General features: G+C 53.7%; 6 protein-coding genes across 6 annotated transcripts; 4 read left to right on the top strand and 2 right to left on the bottom strand.

The window, feature by feature from the left end:
* Positions 1-1112: 1112 nt before the first annotated feature.
* B0H18DRAFT_1112637 (cytochrome P450) lies at positions 1113-3106 on the top strand (the record flags this gene model as incomplete). Its single annotated transcript, XM_048032845.1, has 12 exons — positions 1113-1164; positions 1221-1545; positions 1598-1746; positions 1796-1915; positions 1983-2081; positions 2134-2147; positions 2204-2393; positions 2452-2533; positions 2591-2716; positions 2769-2779; positions 2832-2961; positions 3019-3106. 12 exons carry the CDS (start codon positions 1113-1115, stop codon positions 3104-3106), a joined length of 1386 nt encoding a protein of 461 aa, XP_047901301.1.
* Positions 3107-4458: 1352 nt separating this feature from the next.
* B0H18DRAFT_1091184 (cytochrome P450) lies at positions 4459-6882 on the top strand. Its single transcript, XM_048032287.1, has 12 exons — positions 4459-4673; positions 4724-5048; positions 5102-5250; positions 5300-5415; positions 5477-5582; positions 5635-5648; positions 5706-5895; positions 5961-6042; positions 6097-6222; positions 6277-6287; positions 6340-6469; positions 6531-6882. The coding sequence occupies exons 1-12, from the start codon at positions 4484-4486 to the stop codon at positions 6619-6621; spliced, it is 1530 nt and encodes a 509-aa protein (XP_047901302.1). The 5' UTR covers positions 4459-4483; the 3' UTR covers positions 6622-6882.
* A 607-nt stretch (positions 6883-7489) lies between these two features.
* B0H18DRAFT_1081130 (uncharacterized protein) lies at positions 7490-10429 on the top strand (the record flags this gene model as incomplete). The annotated part of the gene is made up of 10 exons (XM_048031342.1): positions 7490-7618; positions 7669-7729; positions 7782-8098; positions 8161-8274; positions 9035-9341; positions 9396-9761; positions 9822-9932; positions 9985-10084; positions 10143-10217; positions 10273-10429. The coding sequence occupies 10 exons, from the start codon at positions 7490-7492 to the stop codon at positions 10427-10429; spliced, it is 1737 nt and encodes a 578-aa protein (XP_047901303.1).
* Positions 10430-10839: 410 nt separating this feature from the next.
* On the bottom strand, positions 10840-12632 carry B0H18DRAFT_866551 (uncharacterized protein; the record flags this gene model as incomplete). The annotated part of the gene is made up of 9 exons (XM_048039789.1): positions 10840-11050; positions 11104-11242; positions 11292-11445; positions 11497-11525; positions 11584-11678; positions 11732-12037; positions 12094-12227; positions 12284-12474; positions 12533-12632. 9 exons carry the CDS (start codon positions 12630-12632, stop codon positions 10840-10842), a joined length of 1359 nt encoding a protein of 452 aa, XP_047901304.1.
* A 350-nt stretch (positions 12633-12982) lies between these two features.
* Positions 12983-13726, top strand: B0H18DRAFT_1112641 (NifU-like N terminal domain-containing protein; the record flags this gene model as incomplete). The annotated part of the gene is made up of 4 exons (XM_048032846.1): positions 12983-13123; positions 13188-13246; positions 13304-13518; positions 13575-13726. The coding sequence occupies 4 exons, from the start codon at positions 12983-12985 to the stop codon at positions 13724-13726; spliced, it is 567 nt and encodes a 188-aa protein (XP_047901305.1).
* Positions 13727-13923: 197 nt separating this feature from the next.
* On the bottom strand, positions 13924-16021 carry B0H18DRAFT_1081133 (uncharacterized protein; the record flags this gene model as incomplete). The annotated part of the gene is made up of 9 exons (XM_048031343.1): positions 13924-14036; positions 14093-14419; positions 14502-14621; positions 14705-14863; positions 14916-15060; positions 15115-15279; positions 15333-15434; positions 15485-15625; positions 15677-16021. 9 exons carry the CDS (start codon positions 16019-16021, stop codon positions 13924-13926), a joined length of 1617 nt encoding a protein of 538 aa, XP_047901306.1.
* Positions 16022-16399: the final 378 nt, after the last annotated feature.

Below are 16399 nucleotides of genomic sequence, written 5' to 3' on the forward strand. Positions count from 1 at the left end.
CAGTGCTCACGGTCGGAACAAAGAGTCAGGTGTCCGTGTTGTGCTGACGGGGCAGCAAGTTTTCATGGCATCATTCCTCTGAGACTGATCGACCATGCAATGTATGTGTGGACTGACGCTGTCCATTGAATCCACACTGATCATGAAACCCGCCTCGGCGCTCAGACTGGAGGATCGTCTTTTCCTAGCCAAGGCGACGGTCCTATTCAGTTGCTCACCTCGTTAGGCGCGCGGCTATGTCGACTCCGACCGCCTCTCCAGTGACCATGCCGCTCAGAAATCCTCATCAACACTTCGTCCCCCGTCCCCACTTCAGAGGACGTTGGTCTGGTCTTCTGTCATGACATAGCCTTACACACGCAGCCAAATACAAGGCGCCATACTATGCCAACAGCGACATGGTGGCAGGCAGAATGTGGTCAATACATTCCATCGGAATAACTAGGTTGTTGGAACACTATGGATGCCTACGGATGCTCCGTTGACACGGCCTACTCAAGCTGGGCCTACTACACTGGCTGTACGAACGCATACGCGCTCAATTCGAAACTAGCAACTACAAGGTGAGCCATCATTCATATCGGCGAATCTAGAACAACTGAGACACCAGCTTTGTCCTAGCCTGAGGCTGCGCAGGCTTCCGAGGTACTCTCACTTGTGGTTGCGACCTTTCTATCTTGAGGCTTGTCACGACCACATAATTCCAGGTAAGCATACTAATCTCGCTGGCATGTGACAATTCCATTCAACCCTCCCGAACTCAAGTTGATGAAGCGTACACCATCACTTAGCGTCATGGAATACGTGAACCGACATTGAGCTCCTTCAGGAATAGACTCAACTTCCGGGCGTCGTGCTACAGTATACGCGCCCAGTATCGGGACACAAGCGCCAGGCTAAGTTTGTTCGCTATAAATACCTATATCGAGCAGCTGTTGGGCTGGAACTCGCACACTTCAACTCTCACCACTAACATGGCTCTCATCAGACTCGTTGACGCCTTCGCCGCTGCACTACTACTGTGTATTTTGGCACGGTTCGTGACAAGTAGACGCCGAAAACGTCTACCCCCTGGTCCCTCTGGTTGGCCTGTCATAGGCAACGTTCTCGATATGCCTAAGTCGCACGAATGGCAGACATTTGCCAAATGGGGAGAGAAGTGGGGTAAGTCCGCGCACCGCTTGTTACTAAACTTACTATGTACTGAGCGAACTTTCAAGGAGACATCATGTCTGTCACTCTGCTTGACCAGCCAATGGTTGTCCTCAACTCATCGCATATTGCCGTTGACATGTTGGACAAGAAAAGTGCCATCTACTCTGACAGGCCAACATTCCCTGTATGTGGTCAAGTAATCGGGTGGGACCGCACGTTGGTGTTCCTCCATTACGGTCCTGTCTGGCGGGAGACTCGTCGACTCTTCTCCCAGACAATCGGGACCCGTGTCAGTCTAATGCATCTATATGATCATCTAGAACGCGAAGGCAATCGCTTCTTGGCTCGTCTCATGGTGCAGCCAGAGACGTTGTTCCAGCAAGTACGCGGGTACGACTCCTTCGCCAACATTTCCTCCTGTATGACCAACGGCATCTGGCAGTTTCACAGGTGCCTCCATTCTGAGCATTGCGTATGGTTACAACGTCGAGCGGGAAGACGATGAGCTTGTCCGACTCGTTGACAAGGCCGTGGAAGAGTTCTCGTTGGCGTCTGCTCCCGGCGCGTATTTCGCTGATGCCCTGCCCACCCGTTCGTACCGTTCGGCTTAACGATATAGCACGAGCTGATGTTGGCCCAGTCACAAGAGTCCCTGCATGGTTTCCTGGTGCAGGGTGGAAAAGACGGGCATTAGCCTGGCGTAGAGACCTCGAGGCCATGTGTGACTTGCCGTTCAATTATACCAAGCAACAAATGGCAAGTTCTGCTCCCTCAACCTCAACTCTGTAATGTTCTTCCTCAGCTCTTGTTACTGGCTTAGAAAACAGGCAAAGCGTTGCCCAGCTTCGTCGCTATGAATCTAGACCCAGCCGCTGATTCCGGACGCGAGTTCCTTGTCAAAAGCGCTGCTGCGTCGCTATACAGTGGTAAGAGGCCCTTCGTCCTCCTTTAGTGCAAATGTTAACGGATAGGCATCAGCCGGCGCTGACACCGTATGCTCCCCCATTGCAGCATGAACACTATGCAGTACTAACGAACATGTATACAGACCGTATCGGCCATTTGTTCGTTTTTCTTGGCGATGATGTGTTTCCCGGATGCACAGAAGAAAGCACAGGCCGAGATAGACAGAGTTGTTGGGAACGACCGGCTTCCAAGGCTCACTGACCGCGACGAACTGCCATATGTCAGGGCCCTGACCTGGGAGGTCTTGCGATGGCAGCCAATCGCTCCACTCGGTAAGTTGCATGTCTGGGACAGTAGCAGTGGACATTGGGTTGTAATTTCTTTGTCTAGGGGTACCGCACTACCTGACTGAGGACGACACGCATGAGGGGTACTTCTTGCCGAAAGGAACAATAGTCATTGCCAATATCTGGTTCGCCTGTGCAATGACATGGAGTTTGGCTATCTTGACGTACTGATGAATTTGCAGGAGGATGCTTCGCGATTCTTCGCGGTATCCGAACCCAGACGTGTTCAATCCGGACCGCTTTCTACCTTCGAACGACGCAGAACCAGAGTATGATCCTCGGCATATCGTGTTCGGATTTGGAAGACGGTAAGCCTCGTTTGTGCACAATCAGTGATCCAAAATATTGATAATTGTGCAGCGTATGCCCAGGTTTGCATCCAAACTTCTTTTTACTGAACGAATCGCTGAACGAGAGCTCCAGGCTCACAACTTGCCGAAACATCTCTCTTCCTCATTTGTGCTTTGTCTCTGGCTGTCTTCGATATAACTAAGCCTATCGTCGACGGGACCGTGGTGGAGCCTTCGCTGGAGTACACGACGGGAACAATCAGGTACGCGGAGTTTGCCCGCCGGAGGGAACGTTCACTCAATAATGTGGATCCTTCCAGTCATCCGGTACCATTTGAATGCTCAGTCAAACCCCGTTCAGTCAAGGCTTCCACGCTCGTCGCAGCAGTGAGCGATAGTGTCTTCTAAGGTCATTTCTTCGTCGTTCCCCATGTATTCCTTCATTTGTTCATGTTGGCAGACTACCAAATCAGCCAAGCGGTTGTCTCGAGAAGACCCAGTGGAGGCTAGCGGCCTGTTGTGCGTGGTTTGAACCTGCGTTATATCCGACATTGAGGTAGAGCTCCGCCATTGTGCACACAGTTGCATCACGCCGCTTCAGGCCCTACCTCAGTGTCCCATATCCTTCCGTGAATATACAGGAATAGTTGTTGTCCATCAAACTCAGGCTCAAAGTTCTCATTTCTCAGTAGCAGTTAGCGGCTGCAATTGCTGCGAATCCTTGGCCTGCTCAATTTTGTCGACATGTCTGGATACGATCCTCGTCATGATCGCTCGACGCTCAAGCGCTCACGGTCGGACGATCAGTCACTGAGTCAGGTGACCGTGTTGTGCTGACGGGGCAGCAAGTTTACATACATCATGACTCTGATCCACGGTGCAATGCCACTCTGTGGACTGACGCTGCTCATTGAATCCATGCATCATGAAACCCGCCTCAGCGCTCAGAATGACTGGGGGATCGTCTTTTCCTAGCCAAGGCGACGGCCCTATTCAGTTGCACACGTTGGCATGAGGTTGCGCGGGCTCCGAGGTATTCTCACTTGTGGTCGTGACCATCCTTATACGTTGAGCCTTCTCATGACCACATTATTCCAGGTACTTATGCTAATCGGATTGGGACCTCGCTGGCATGTGGCAATTCCACTCAATCCTCCCAAGCTCAAGTTCATACGGCCGCCGCGACTTATTACGAGGACCTACGAGGACCCCCGGTTATAGGCGGAGATGTCTGATCCTCAGATTTGGGCTTTTGTGCTCAGATGCAATAATGCCAAATTTTGGTTCTTAGTCTGGATGAAACCAGGCCTCTGCGTATATTGTGGTTCATAATCATCAGGCATGGTTTCGGCGGACATCCATCCGGATGGAGGGATCATCGATCAGGCCTTACACGACACCACTTGTGTTGTCTCGTCAATCAACCGGTAAGGTGCGCGGGCGGCAGCGGTATCTGATGTGCGGGTAGGTCTCTCAGAGACAGATCATAGCGTGAAGCCACTGCTCGTCGACTCGGGCCCGGCATGCACAGAGAACTGATACATCCAAGACACATAGTGGCCGTAAGGCTTCTCCACCAATAACCGGGGGTCCTATAACTCCGCGTCATGGACCGTCATTGAGCTCCTTCAGTATTTCAACTCCTGGGCGTCGTGGTACAGTATACACGCCCATGACTAGTATCGGGACACTAGCGCCAAGCTAGGTTCTTCCGCTATATTTAAGAGCGGCTGTTGTGTTGGAACTCATACACCTCAACTCTCACGCGCACGGCCCATCACCAAAATGGTTCTCATAGGATTCGTTGACGCCTTGGCCGTTGCGCTACTAATGTGTATATTGGCACGGTTCGTGGCAGGCAGACGCCGAAAACATCTACCACCCGGTCCCTCCGGCTGGCCTCTGATAGGCAATGTCCTCGGTATGCCCACGTCGCATGAATGGCAGACGTTCGCAAAATGGGGAGAGAAGTGGGGTAAGTGTCACTCGCGCACCGCTTGTCACTATGCTGAGCGAAATTTCAAGGAGACGTCATCTCTATCACTCTGCTTGGCCAGCCAGTGGTCATCCTCAACTCATCGCATGCTGCCGTTGATATGTTGGACAAGAAAAGTGCCATCTACTCTGACAGGCCAACATTCCCTGTATGTGGTCAAGTAATCGGGTATGACCGCACGTTGGTGCTCCTCCATTACGGTCCTGTCTGGCGGGAGACTCGTCGACTCTTCTCCAAGACGATCGGGACCCGTGACAGTCTAATGCATCTATCTGATCGTCTAGAACGCGGAGGTCATCGTTTCTTGACTCGTCTCATGGCACAGCCGGAGACATTGTTCCAGCAAGTGCGCGGGTACGACTCTTTTCACCAACATTTCCTCCTGTATGATCAATGGCCACTGGCAGTTTCACAGGCGCCTCCATTCTGAGCATTGCATATGGGTACAACGTCGAGCGAGAAGACGATGAACTTATCCGACTCGTTGACAAGGCCGTGGAAGAGTTCTCGTTGGCGTCTGCTCCCGGCGCGTATTTCGCTGATGCCCTGCCCATTCGTTCGTACCGTTTAGCTCAACGATACAGCAGGAATTGATGTTGGCCCAGTTATAAGAGTGCCTGCATGGCTTCCTGGTGCAGGGTGGAAAAGACGGGCATTGGCCTGGCGTAGAGACCTCGAGGCCATGTGCGACTTGCCGTTCAACCATACCAAGCAACAAATGGCAAGTTTCGCTCACTCAACTTCTCTGTAACATTCTTCCTCAGTTCTTGTTACTGGTTTAGAAGACAGGCAAAGCGTCACCCAGCTTCGTCTCCATGAATCTAATCCCAGATACTGATTCTGGACGCGAATTCCTTGTTAAAAGTGCTGCTGCGTCACTGTACAGCGGTAAGAGACCCTTAGTCCTCCTCGACTGCAGATGTTGACGGATACGCATCAGCCGGCGCTGACACCGTATGTTCTTCCATTGTAGTGTGACCACTACGCAGTACCAACGAACATCGCACACAGACAGTATCAGCCATTTGCTCGTTTTTCCTAGCAATGATGTGTTTTCCGGGCGCACAGAAGAAAGCACAGGCCGAGATCGACAGAGTTGTTGGGAACGACCGGCTCCCAAGGCTCAATGACCGCGACGAACTGCACTATGTCAGGGCGCTCATCTGGGAGGTCTTGCGATGGCAGCCAATTGGTCCGCTCGGTAAGCTGGATGCCTAGAACAGTGTTCGCTGGCTCTGGGCGTTGGGTTATAATTTCTTCTTCTAGGGGTCCCGCACCGCCTGACTGAGGACGACACGCATGCGGGGTACTTCTTGCCGAAAGGGACAATAGTCATCGCCAACATCTGGTGCGCCTGTGCAATGATATGCACTCTGGTCTTGACGTATTGACGCCTTTGCAGGAGGATGCTTCGTGATCCTTCACGGTATCCGAACCCAGAGGTGTTCAATCCGGACCGCTTTCTACCTTCGAACGACGCAGAACCTGAGTATGATCCTCGGCATATCGTGTTCGGATTCGGAAGACGGTAAGCCTCGTTTGGGCACACAATCAATAATTTGAAATGTTGAGAATTGTGCAGCGTATGCCCAGGTTTGCATCCAAACTTCTTTTTACTGAACGAATCGCTGAACGAGAGCTCCAGGCTCACAACTTGCCGAAACATCTCTCTTCCTCATTTGTGCTTTGTCTCTGGCTGTCTTCGATATAGCTAAGCCTATCGTCGACGGGAACGTGGTTGAACCTTCGCTGGAGTACACGACGGGAACGATCAGGTGCGCATAGCATGTTTGCCCGCCGGAGGGAACGTTCACTCAATAGTGTGGATCCTTGCAGTCATCCGGTACCATTTGAATGCTCAGTCAAACCTCGCTCAGCTAAAGCTTCCGCGCTCGTCGCAGCAGCAATGAGCGACAGTGTCTTCTGAGGTCATGTCTTCGCTGTTACCCATGTATTCCTTTATTCGTTCATGTCGGCAGGCTACGTTAGGCGGTTATCTTGAGAAGACCTGGTGGACGCTTGCGGCATTGTGTGCGTGGGTTCAGCTTGTGTTATATCCGACATTGCGGTGGAGCTCCACCATTATGCGCAGCTGCATCACGCCGCTTCAGCCCCTATCTTGTCCCATGTCCGTCCGCGCACAGGAATGCTTATGGTCTATCAGACTCAGACTGAAAGATAAATCTTCATAGGGCGAACGGTAGCGGCTAGCGGCTGCATCGTTGCTGCAAATGCGTCAGAGCCATGGTCGTGAATTCGAATGGGGCCAACTTGCCAGATGTTTTTGCATCGTATGCCCAGGCTCCTGCCATGGGTTCTCTTCCTTGAATGGCTTTCTGAACCGGCGTCGAGGCGAAGGGTACCAGGGCAGGAATGTCAGTGTTCATCAAATTGTGGCAGCTTCCAGATGTACTCGGGCTGATTGTTTGCCTCCAATGCAGAAAACGCCGTTGACGTGAATCATTGAATTAAAGCCCCGAGCTTTCTACGAGATCTTGCCTCGGGACTGGGTTGAGGGTAGGCGATAAACATTCGACAGCACACTCCAGCGACGGCGATGGACTTGCTCGTCGACCATGGGCCGCTTCGTGATTCCCCAAGACAGGCGGGTCGCGACCTTGCATCATCACCGCATGTCGTCCTCAAGGCATGCACGACCTCTATGATGCCAATGTCCGCAGTTGAGGTACCTGCCTCGCAGCGCACCCTATAAACGAGCAGAGAGCCTCGGTAAAGCGCCTCGGGCCCACTACCACCACCACCACCTCCTCCTCCCACTCGAGCACTCAGCGGCTATGGCGTACCCGGCGTACGACACTCATCCTCAGATGCACCGATCCCTATCGTACGGACAACAGTACGCATATCCTCCGGCAGGCGTAGCATACAGCCAGCCACTCACCGGCACCCCTGGAGTGTATGATGTACGTAGTACCTATTGACGTTCGAAGTACTGTCTAACGATGTATCCCAGACATATGGCCAGGGGAACTACCCGGCGGCGTACACGCCTGGACGTAGCATGAGTCAATACGGTAACTACGTCTCCTCAGTTTTGTTCACAGCTCTACTGAGCGCCCTTCTTAGCCTATGACGACATGAACATAAGGAACTCGTACTTTCCCGAGACCTACGCTTCCTCCGGTTACGCTACGCCTTACGCCCCCAACTTGTCCCGCCGCCGGTCATCCATGCACTCGCGGTCGCGCTCGCGCTCGCGGATGGGGCATGACGGCTACCGCGGGCTCGGTAGCACCTTGATCAAGTTCAAGCGCAAGGGCGGTTTCCGTTCCGGTGTCACGCTCGGCGAGGCCATGTCGAACGCGATGTTGTCCGGCAACGATTCCTACTCCCACTACGACTTCAACGCCGACCACAGGGGAAAGATCATTCTGAAAATTCGAGTGAGTACCGATTGGATTCCCTGCACTACGAACACCCTTCTCATCTATCAATTTGCAAACAGTGGACTGGCTATACGTCAATGACGTATGAGCTGCCGGTCGATAACTATGATGGACGCGTAGAACTCCAGACGCTCGCCAGGCGTGTGGCTCGCGCTTGCGTACATTTCATTCAGGTGCGATGAGATACTTGAAGTGGGCTGTCCTCTTCATATGCTCATCTTGTTTATTTGCAGACGAACATGATTCCCGTTTCTTGGGATCGCGTGACCATCTACCACCTGGAGGAAATATCTATTGGAACATGGCAGCCAGTACTCTCTACCAGCTAGAGCTGTATGGCATGCAAGCCTTCCCAACCCAAACCTGCTCGCCGTACTGTCCCCGGTCGCAGTCGCGTCCTGTTATTTATCAGCGCAGTCCAATCGCTTCATTTATCGTTTCAAGGCGTTTCTGGGGACATCGACCTTGAAACGCCACAGCCTCACATAGAACATTTCTTTTCCATTATTCCATGCCTCTTTTATGGAATGGACAATACGTTTTCAACTGTCCCAGGTGTACTTGTAGTTGCCAGATTTCTCTTCATCCATGGGTCGATAGTTGACAATGTACGGAAGTCCCACACGTTGTACGCTCCGCGACGAGATTCGGCGTACTGCGCATGTTGTCATAGTTGACCACGCTGTTTGTGTGCATACTACATCCTCCGAGGCCGCATTGGTGCGACGCAAGAAGATTAATCTTCATTGTTCAACGTCAACGGATACCATTTTCGGAAATGCGGGACATGCCGAATCACACAGCTCGATCAGCTCTCAATCGACGTCTCGACTTGCTAGTGCATGCAAGACCAGAGGCCGATGCATGGTGGACACCTCTCCAGATGGAATCGTGGCAGCAGCTCATGAAACCTATTCGAGTTTGTCCTTCAAGCTGCCTCCAAATCAATACACAATCCTCGCCGCATTCATTCTGACTTGTCCTGGCGTAGTCAAAGTCATTTCGCTTGCCACGGGCTCCAAATGTCTCCCTACGGACCGATTCGCAAAGGAAGGGGACGCTCTGCATGACAGCCATGCTGAAGTGCTCGCCAGAAGAGGCGCGGTATGCTGGCTCATGACTGAACTGCGCCGAGCAAGTGGCGACCAGCAGGATTCCGCGTGGCTTCGAAGGACCCATGACGGAAGATACTCGCTCAGAGACGGTGTCCACTTACATCTATATGTATCCACTGTTCCATGTAAGGGCTCATACACTGGCAATGTCATTCAACTCACAACGACATCGCGCGCAGGTGGTGATGCATCGACCCGCTTCCTCGCCTCTTGTCAGGATGCAGAAATGGCGGCCCTGAAGGACTCCACCCGGTTCCCTGAGCTTCCTCCAACTACGGCTTCACGAGGTCGCAATAACTATTCTCTGTATGGAGTGCTTAGAACCAAGCCCGGTCGTGCGGATTCGCCGCCCACTATCTGCATGTCTTGCAGTGACAAGATTGCCCGGTGGAATGTGCTAGGCATCCAGGGAGCTCTCCCTTCAAGGATACTCTCTCCTGTCTACATCAACTCCATCATCATTGGAGAGGTTGAAGCAGACATGCAAGACACGGTCCGTGCTGATTGTGAGCGAGCTTTCTCGCAGAGGCTCAGTGAGATGACCAGTGAGCACCCCTATCCCCTTTCCTTCACACGGGGAATGACGCTTGACGCTTGATCAACAGCGGCGAGACTACCGGATGACTTCAGACTGAATGTGCCCAGCATCGCCTTCACATCGCGGCCATTCATTCACTCGCGAACATCATTAGGAGTCGCTAGCTCATGCAACGACTGTACGTAGCGAACGCACATCACACGAGGTCCAATCCGCTGACAGCATGCCAGCCCTGTGCTACGTCGCAAATTCTGTGAAGCCTCACGAAGTGCTCATCAACGGTGTGAAGCGCGGTGTCTCGCCCAAACACCGCCACAACGCGAAGTTCCGGTGGGTGCACCGTAGCAGCGAGGACAACACGACTGGCTGATCCGCGCGTCGTACCCAGCCCTCAGCTCTGCAAGTTGGCACTCTGGGAACTCTCTGAGCGGGCCGCGCTCGAGCTTGGGCGTCCTGCGGAAGGGTGGGTCGCTGTCGTCGTCCCTTGGGCTAGATTGGAGTGTTCACGACTGCGGTAGTGATTCCACATATTACGAGAGCAAGCAGGCGGCTGCACATTATCAAACGGCCAAAGAAGCGCTGCAAGGCCCCAGTGGGCCCTTCGCAGGGTGGATCCGGAGCGGCCAGGAGTGGGAGAGTTTCCACCTGCCGTCGAGACGCGACGCAAGTCAATAGACGGCACTGGCAGATCTTTGTCATGCTAGCGCATCGGCCGAACCTATACCGTGAAACTCACCCCGAGCCACTTCACTTGCCCATAGCACTATATGCATTGCATCGTGTCTGCCGATCTACATGTTCGTTTGTGGCCGAATCGCGAAGACCGTCGAGGCACGTTCAACGCCCTTCGTCAAACGAGGATTACAACAGCGGGGTTACTGTAAACACAGCTACATGGGCATCTATAGGGACACGCGGTGTACCGTTGGAGATCGTGACAAAGAGGGATTAGCAGAGGGCCAATACGGAGACAGCAAGGAGTAAACATAAGATTCCGGGTCATGAGTAAATCCGTCGTAAAAATATAGGAACGCGGCGTTAGGATGTGTAGTCGTGGTGGAGTCATGGCAGATGGTGTACTGTGTTCATGCTACGGGTGTGCCGTTCTCCGTGGGAAGGTCCGGGGTAGGGATCTCTGGGGAGAGGTTCTTCGGAACGATGTCCGGAGAGCCGTTGACAGTAGACAGATCGTCGTCGTCTTGCGGTGCGAGCGTAGGGCTAGACATGGTCGAATTCGAGCGAGAGTGGGTCCCTTCCGCGAGTTCTTTCCGTAGCGCCTCAAGTTCACGTTCGAACCTATGCGATCTACGTCAGGCGTCGGTGCAGATTGTCGGTGAGAGAGTACGCACTTGCGACCGAAAACCTCAATGTAGAATCCACCGCCATTCCATACGCTGACAGCGAAGATGAAGATGAGGAATGCGCCACTCCAGAATGGGCTTCTATAGAGCACCAGAATGGCGGGCAGCTCGGTCAAGACCGAATACCCTGTGAAATCGTGAGATTGAAGCTGACAGAGTAAGCGAAGAGTACTCACCATACTGGCCGATCATGAAGGATAGCGTGCGATACTGTGGAGGCACTCTTGACAGCGCGCGGCCGATGACACCTCGCTTATCGTTCAATAGGAACGAGAGCGATGTTGTGCGTTGGCCAGACTCGATCTTCTTGCGCCGATCGACGAAGACGAACTGCAGGGCAAGCGATCAGCCGCTTGCTACGTAAGAAGTCACCGGACCCACCTTCCAGTAGAGTACCTGCCATATCAAATCTACGAGGAACGAGAAGTTCAGAACCGATATAGGCGCGAATGAGAGCAATGCACTGACAGATGATGCCGCTTAATAGCAGTGCTCTCATAGGCCGGAGGTGCGGGACTTCCATTACAGCGGGAAAGCGCTCTGCGGCGTTTGGATAGTAATGCCTGTTATTCAAATGAGCTTAAAGTTCCGCGCTCAGTTGCCGCGTTGCACACACCGGATGACAGTGAATGTCAATGGAGGGTAGACATGGATGAAGAGGGACGTGACTTTGTCGAAGTCGTGGAAGACGAGACTGTTCCTCCATGTGATTACCGCAGACGCAAGCGATCCATGTGAAAGACAGTAGCAAGCTACAAACAGGGCGGGATTGGCTGGAAGGATCCAGATGTAGATGAAGTTGAGGATATTCGCGTAGTAACACAAGTCGAAGAGGAAGTAGTGCCAGGCCCGCTTCTTGTACAGGTAGACGCGCATAGGTAGGTAGAACGCGGCTTGCAGAGTATATGCGATATGTATCCACCTAGAAGTCTGTTCAGTTTCATCTGTACGCAAGACCGCTGTGAGATCGCAACGCACTCGGGAGCCATCCCAAACAGTAGAGATGTGATCAACAAGGACATAACACCCCAGAAGAAGGTGAGCTTTTCGCGGAGCCGTACAACATTGGAGGTATGCCATGTCGCTGCAAGCTTCGTAACCCTTGCAGATATCTAAACAGCGGGATGTCAGTCCGAGTGGCCATCTTCATGGCGCGTGCAAAACCAACCTTCGCCTTGAACTTCTGCATCTCCATATCAAGCTGCTGCGTGGTGTGCATCGAGCCTCGCCGCTTGAAGAGATCTTTCTTGAACACGTCGTTGATTGTCTCTTCCGCGCGCATCTTGAGCTTCTCGCTACGTTTCGCGAGCTGGCGTTGAATGAGGTCTAACCGAGAGTCGAAGAATGTCTCCAGAGTATCTATACGCAAGATTAGCCACTCGGGACGCGTCTTTTGATCTGCTCTTTTGCCACACACCTAGCAAGGTAAATCCGCTCGCCCAGTCTGATATCTCGTCGCGTGCAAATCGCTCGAACGGCACTGAGAAATAGCCAAGGCCTGTCTGTCCTGGAGGCATGTCTGACGGCGTGCGCACCGGCGACGGCGGTCGCGACGATGAGGGAGTCGCCATGGTTTATGTTGCGCGCAAGTCAAGCAGGGGGCGTTGTGGACAAAGCAGCGGCGGGAGGCGGAGTGATGAAAGCAGCAACCCACAACGATGTGGCAGCGCGTCTGCCCCGCTACCGCGTCCTGGCAATGACGCTCAGCAGCTTATGTCAGCACCTGCACGTGACTGGGGGCCAATCTGCTGCCGGCTCACCACGTCTGCGCTCCCATTGGTTCCGATTCCGAACTCCGCCTGGCCTGCTTATGTATATACGGCCGGGGTGAGTGCGACTTCCCAAGCCTCTCGCATTCTAAGTCACCATGTTCCGCGCATCCCTCACCAAAACCGTCCTCAACGCTGCCCCCCGCGCTGCCCCTCGCGCCAGCAGAGTCGCTGCTCGCCCGGTGCTCGCTCGCGGCTATCACGAGAAAGTCATCTCTCACTACGAGCAACCCAGAAATGTGCGTCAGATTGTGGTCTCGGCCGTTCCAGGCGCAGTTATCTGATAACTTTTCCGCATCGCAGGTCGGCTCGCTGCCCAAGACCGACTTCGACGTTGGCACCGGCCTCGTCGGTGCACCTGCGTACGTGCTCTCTGTTTACAAACATTTGAGCGATGCGCTAACATACAATCACAACAGCTGCGGCGATGTCATGAAGCTGCAGATCCGGGTCGACGAGAATGGTGTTATCTCCGACGTCAAGTTCAAGACGTTCGGTTGCGGCTCTGCCATCGCGTCGAGCTCGTATATGACTGAGCGGGTGAAGGGTCTGTCGCTGGAGGAGGCTGAGAAGATCAAGAACACGGAGATCGCGAAGGAGTTGTGCTTGCCCCCGGTGAAGCTGCACTGTTCCAGTAAGTTCCATACACCTTTGCCCGAGGGTCACCGTCTCACACGCCTTGTACAACAGTGCTCGCGGAGGACGCTATCCGGTCTGCCATCAAGGACTACAGGTCGAAGCGTGCTTCGGCATCGAACCCCAAGCAGGCTGGCTTCATTGACGTCTCGCAGAGCGCGGCAACCGGGGAGACTGTCGCGACTGCCCACGCGCCATCAGCATAATTTGCTACCATCCATGCCAGTCGTCACGTCCCGTACCGTACTTACTTGCTTTCAGTTCATGTATTGCGCGTGTATGATTAGTCGGAGGATCCCAGCATATTATGCAATCGTAGTCGGAAGATCCTAACATATGGTGCAATGGTAGTGCACTGGAGTGAATCATAAAATACGCAGAAGTGCAAGAACTCGCTCTGAGCCTACTTCGAGGCGCCCTTCTGACCAATGAATGAAAAAGTGCCACCGGCGAACCATCTTTCGTTGGCCTCCTTGACGCGTTGCGCGGCCGCCGCCCGGTTCGTTAGCTCAAATCCTAGAAAGGCCATAGGTCACAACGACGATCAGAAAGTATGAGCTGACGCCGCTTACCTTGTACGGGGGTAACAGTCAAAGAGGTGGCAGTACCAGATGACTGTGGGTTAGATTGGGCAGCCCTCGTCAGGGCAGCCGTCCGGAGCTTGTTCGCCTTCGACAATTTCGCTGGTAGGGATAGGACGATCAGTACAGTATCCGCACCATCAACGGAGCGAAACGCACCTCGACTCTTCGCCTCGCCCACGCCTGCCCTGACTTTGCCCGAGCCAATCATACCCAGACCCTTTGTCTGGTCGAACGCGCCAACCTCCTCCTCCGCCTCCCCGAAGGTCATGCGGTTCTGCAGCTTGCGGAGTTCGGTTTGGCATATGCCTCCTTCGCCTTGCGTGCCCTATGGAGTGCAACGCGTTAGTCGGGTGTCATGGGTACAGGGCGTCGCACGCTGCTGACCGTTTGCCTCCACGACGCTTCTTCGGGCCGTCATTGGGAATTGGCAGTGCCTTGATGATCTTCGACGGAGGAGGTGCGGCGAGGCGGTCGATGTGCTTCTCTACCTTATCGCGAAGTTCCTCCCCGTACGAGCCTGCGCCAAAACTTATCAGATAAAGAGGCCAACTGAGCGCTGCGGGTGTAGCACCATCTCTCCGATGCCGCTCCAGTCCATACGCGCCGCCAGGCAACATTTGGCACCTACTGTCCGTTGCACCTTCAAGCGGTAGTCAGGCGGCGTCTGTTGAATGATCTCGGACTGGAACACAAAGCCAGTATGGCGACGCTGAGTAGCAGACGAGAACCCTGCGGAAATCTTCCTCTGTGCTCCAAGAGCTTTGGTAACAAGGAACATCAGTGACGACCTCCACATACAGAACTGTTTTACTCACGTATACATTACACGCAGGCATCTTAGCCAACCCGTTGAGACCACCAGCAACTCCAAGTAATTTCGCGGCTGTGGTGGTACCGACAATAGCTGATAGGTTCGGTGCCAGGATATTCATTCGGGAGCTGACGTACATGAAGATCTTGGAACAGAACCTCAGCATAGGTGAAGACGCCACTTGGGCAAGATGCCTCACGTTTTTCCGTGCCTCCTCCAGTCTATCCGCAAGGTCACAAGCTCGTTGAACAGCCTGGAACTCTGCATCCGGGAGCGGTTGGCCGGAAGTGGTAGTGGCTGTCACCATTACACTCATGATGATAGCAGGAGGGAGGATGCCGTTGAGGTCTACTTTCGTAGGGTCCTAGCGGTAAGAGTCAGGCAGAAAGGCACGCAGTCATAAAATCCTAAGCGTACCTCGGAGTTGCCCAGTGCGCGAACAGAGCGAATATACATTGGAGGGTCTGCAACAAGTTGTTCGAGTTCGGGGAACTTGGGCGCGTAGTGGTCTCGAATGAACTGAAGCGTGCTATGAGAGACGGCCCTTTGCCCTACAAATGTACACGCACCTTGTGAACTACCATGATTTCATTGTCGACATCGACGGAAAGATTGTTAGCAGCAACGATCAGGTTGTACTCGGGGTTGGAATGGGTAGGTTGAGCCATCTGCTCCGGCGTGCTGGGGTTCGCTTCGAACTTCTCGATTTCCTGGTGACCCGCTTCAGATTAGCAGAAGACGCGCCATTAGGGTGTACTGACCTTGAGAATGTCGTTCATACGCTTGCTCCCATCAAGCTTCGCTACACTGCGGACGTCCTCGACATCCCTTAGTTCCATCCGCTGCACCTCTTCGGCGTCCAGCTCCTCCGCGGGCTTCACTCCACCCTCCAGAACGAGCGATCCAACCTCTTTCTCCTTATTTTCCCCTCCTTCCTCCGCCTCTCCCTCGTCCATCTCGTCATCCGAGGACGCTTTGCGCTTGAGGCTGTTAGAAGTCGAGGGTCCGTCCTGTGCCGGCTTGTTTGTGTCCACTTGCTCATTGTCTTCCTCGCCCTCGGAGAGACCCTCGAGGTCGGCAAGCAGTTCGTCAGCCAAGGCGCTCATGATGTCGGTCAAGGGAGAGAAGGCCAGATGAGCGAACTGAAGAAACAAGATCTAAGAAGAGGCGCAACCGCTCGCCGGCATCGAGCGCCTTCCCTGTTACCAATCGGGAAACCCTAAAGTAGGGGCGTGTGTGCACCGATTCGGATCTTGTTCGGCACGTACTTGGCAGAGTGCGGGGTAAACGCGATCGGCGCTTCCCTCACTGTCAGTCTGGTTGTGCTCTCTGGACGACTTGCACGTCCTCGCTGGCGGCTGGGTAGCTCTCATATTCCAACAAGAAATTGCACCAGCTCTCTACATCCCCTGCAACGCCGAGGCGATGCGTCTTGCGGTGTGCAGGGCACTTCGAGAGGTCCGACCATGCCGCCACTGGCAGTC

The sequence above is a fragment of the Fomitopsis serialis genome (genome assembly GCF_022376445.1).
Source record: "Fomitopsis serialis strain Sig1Antser10 chromosome Unknown B0H18scaffold_1, whole genome shotgun sequence".
Lineage (NCBI taxonomy): Eukaryota > Fungi > Basidiomycota > Agaricomycetes > Polyporales > Fomitopsidaceae > Fomitopsis > Fomitopsis serialis.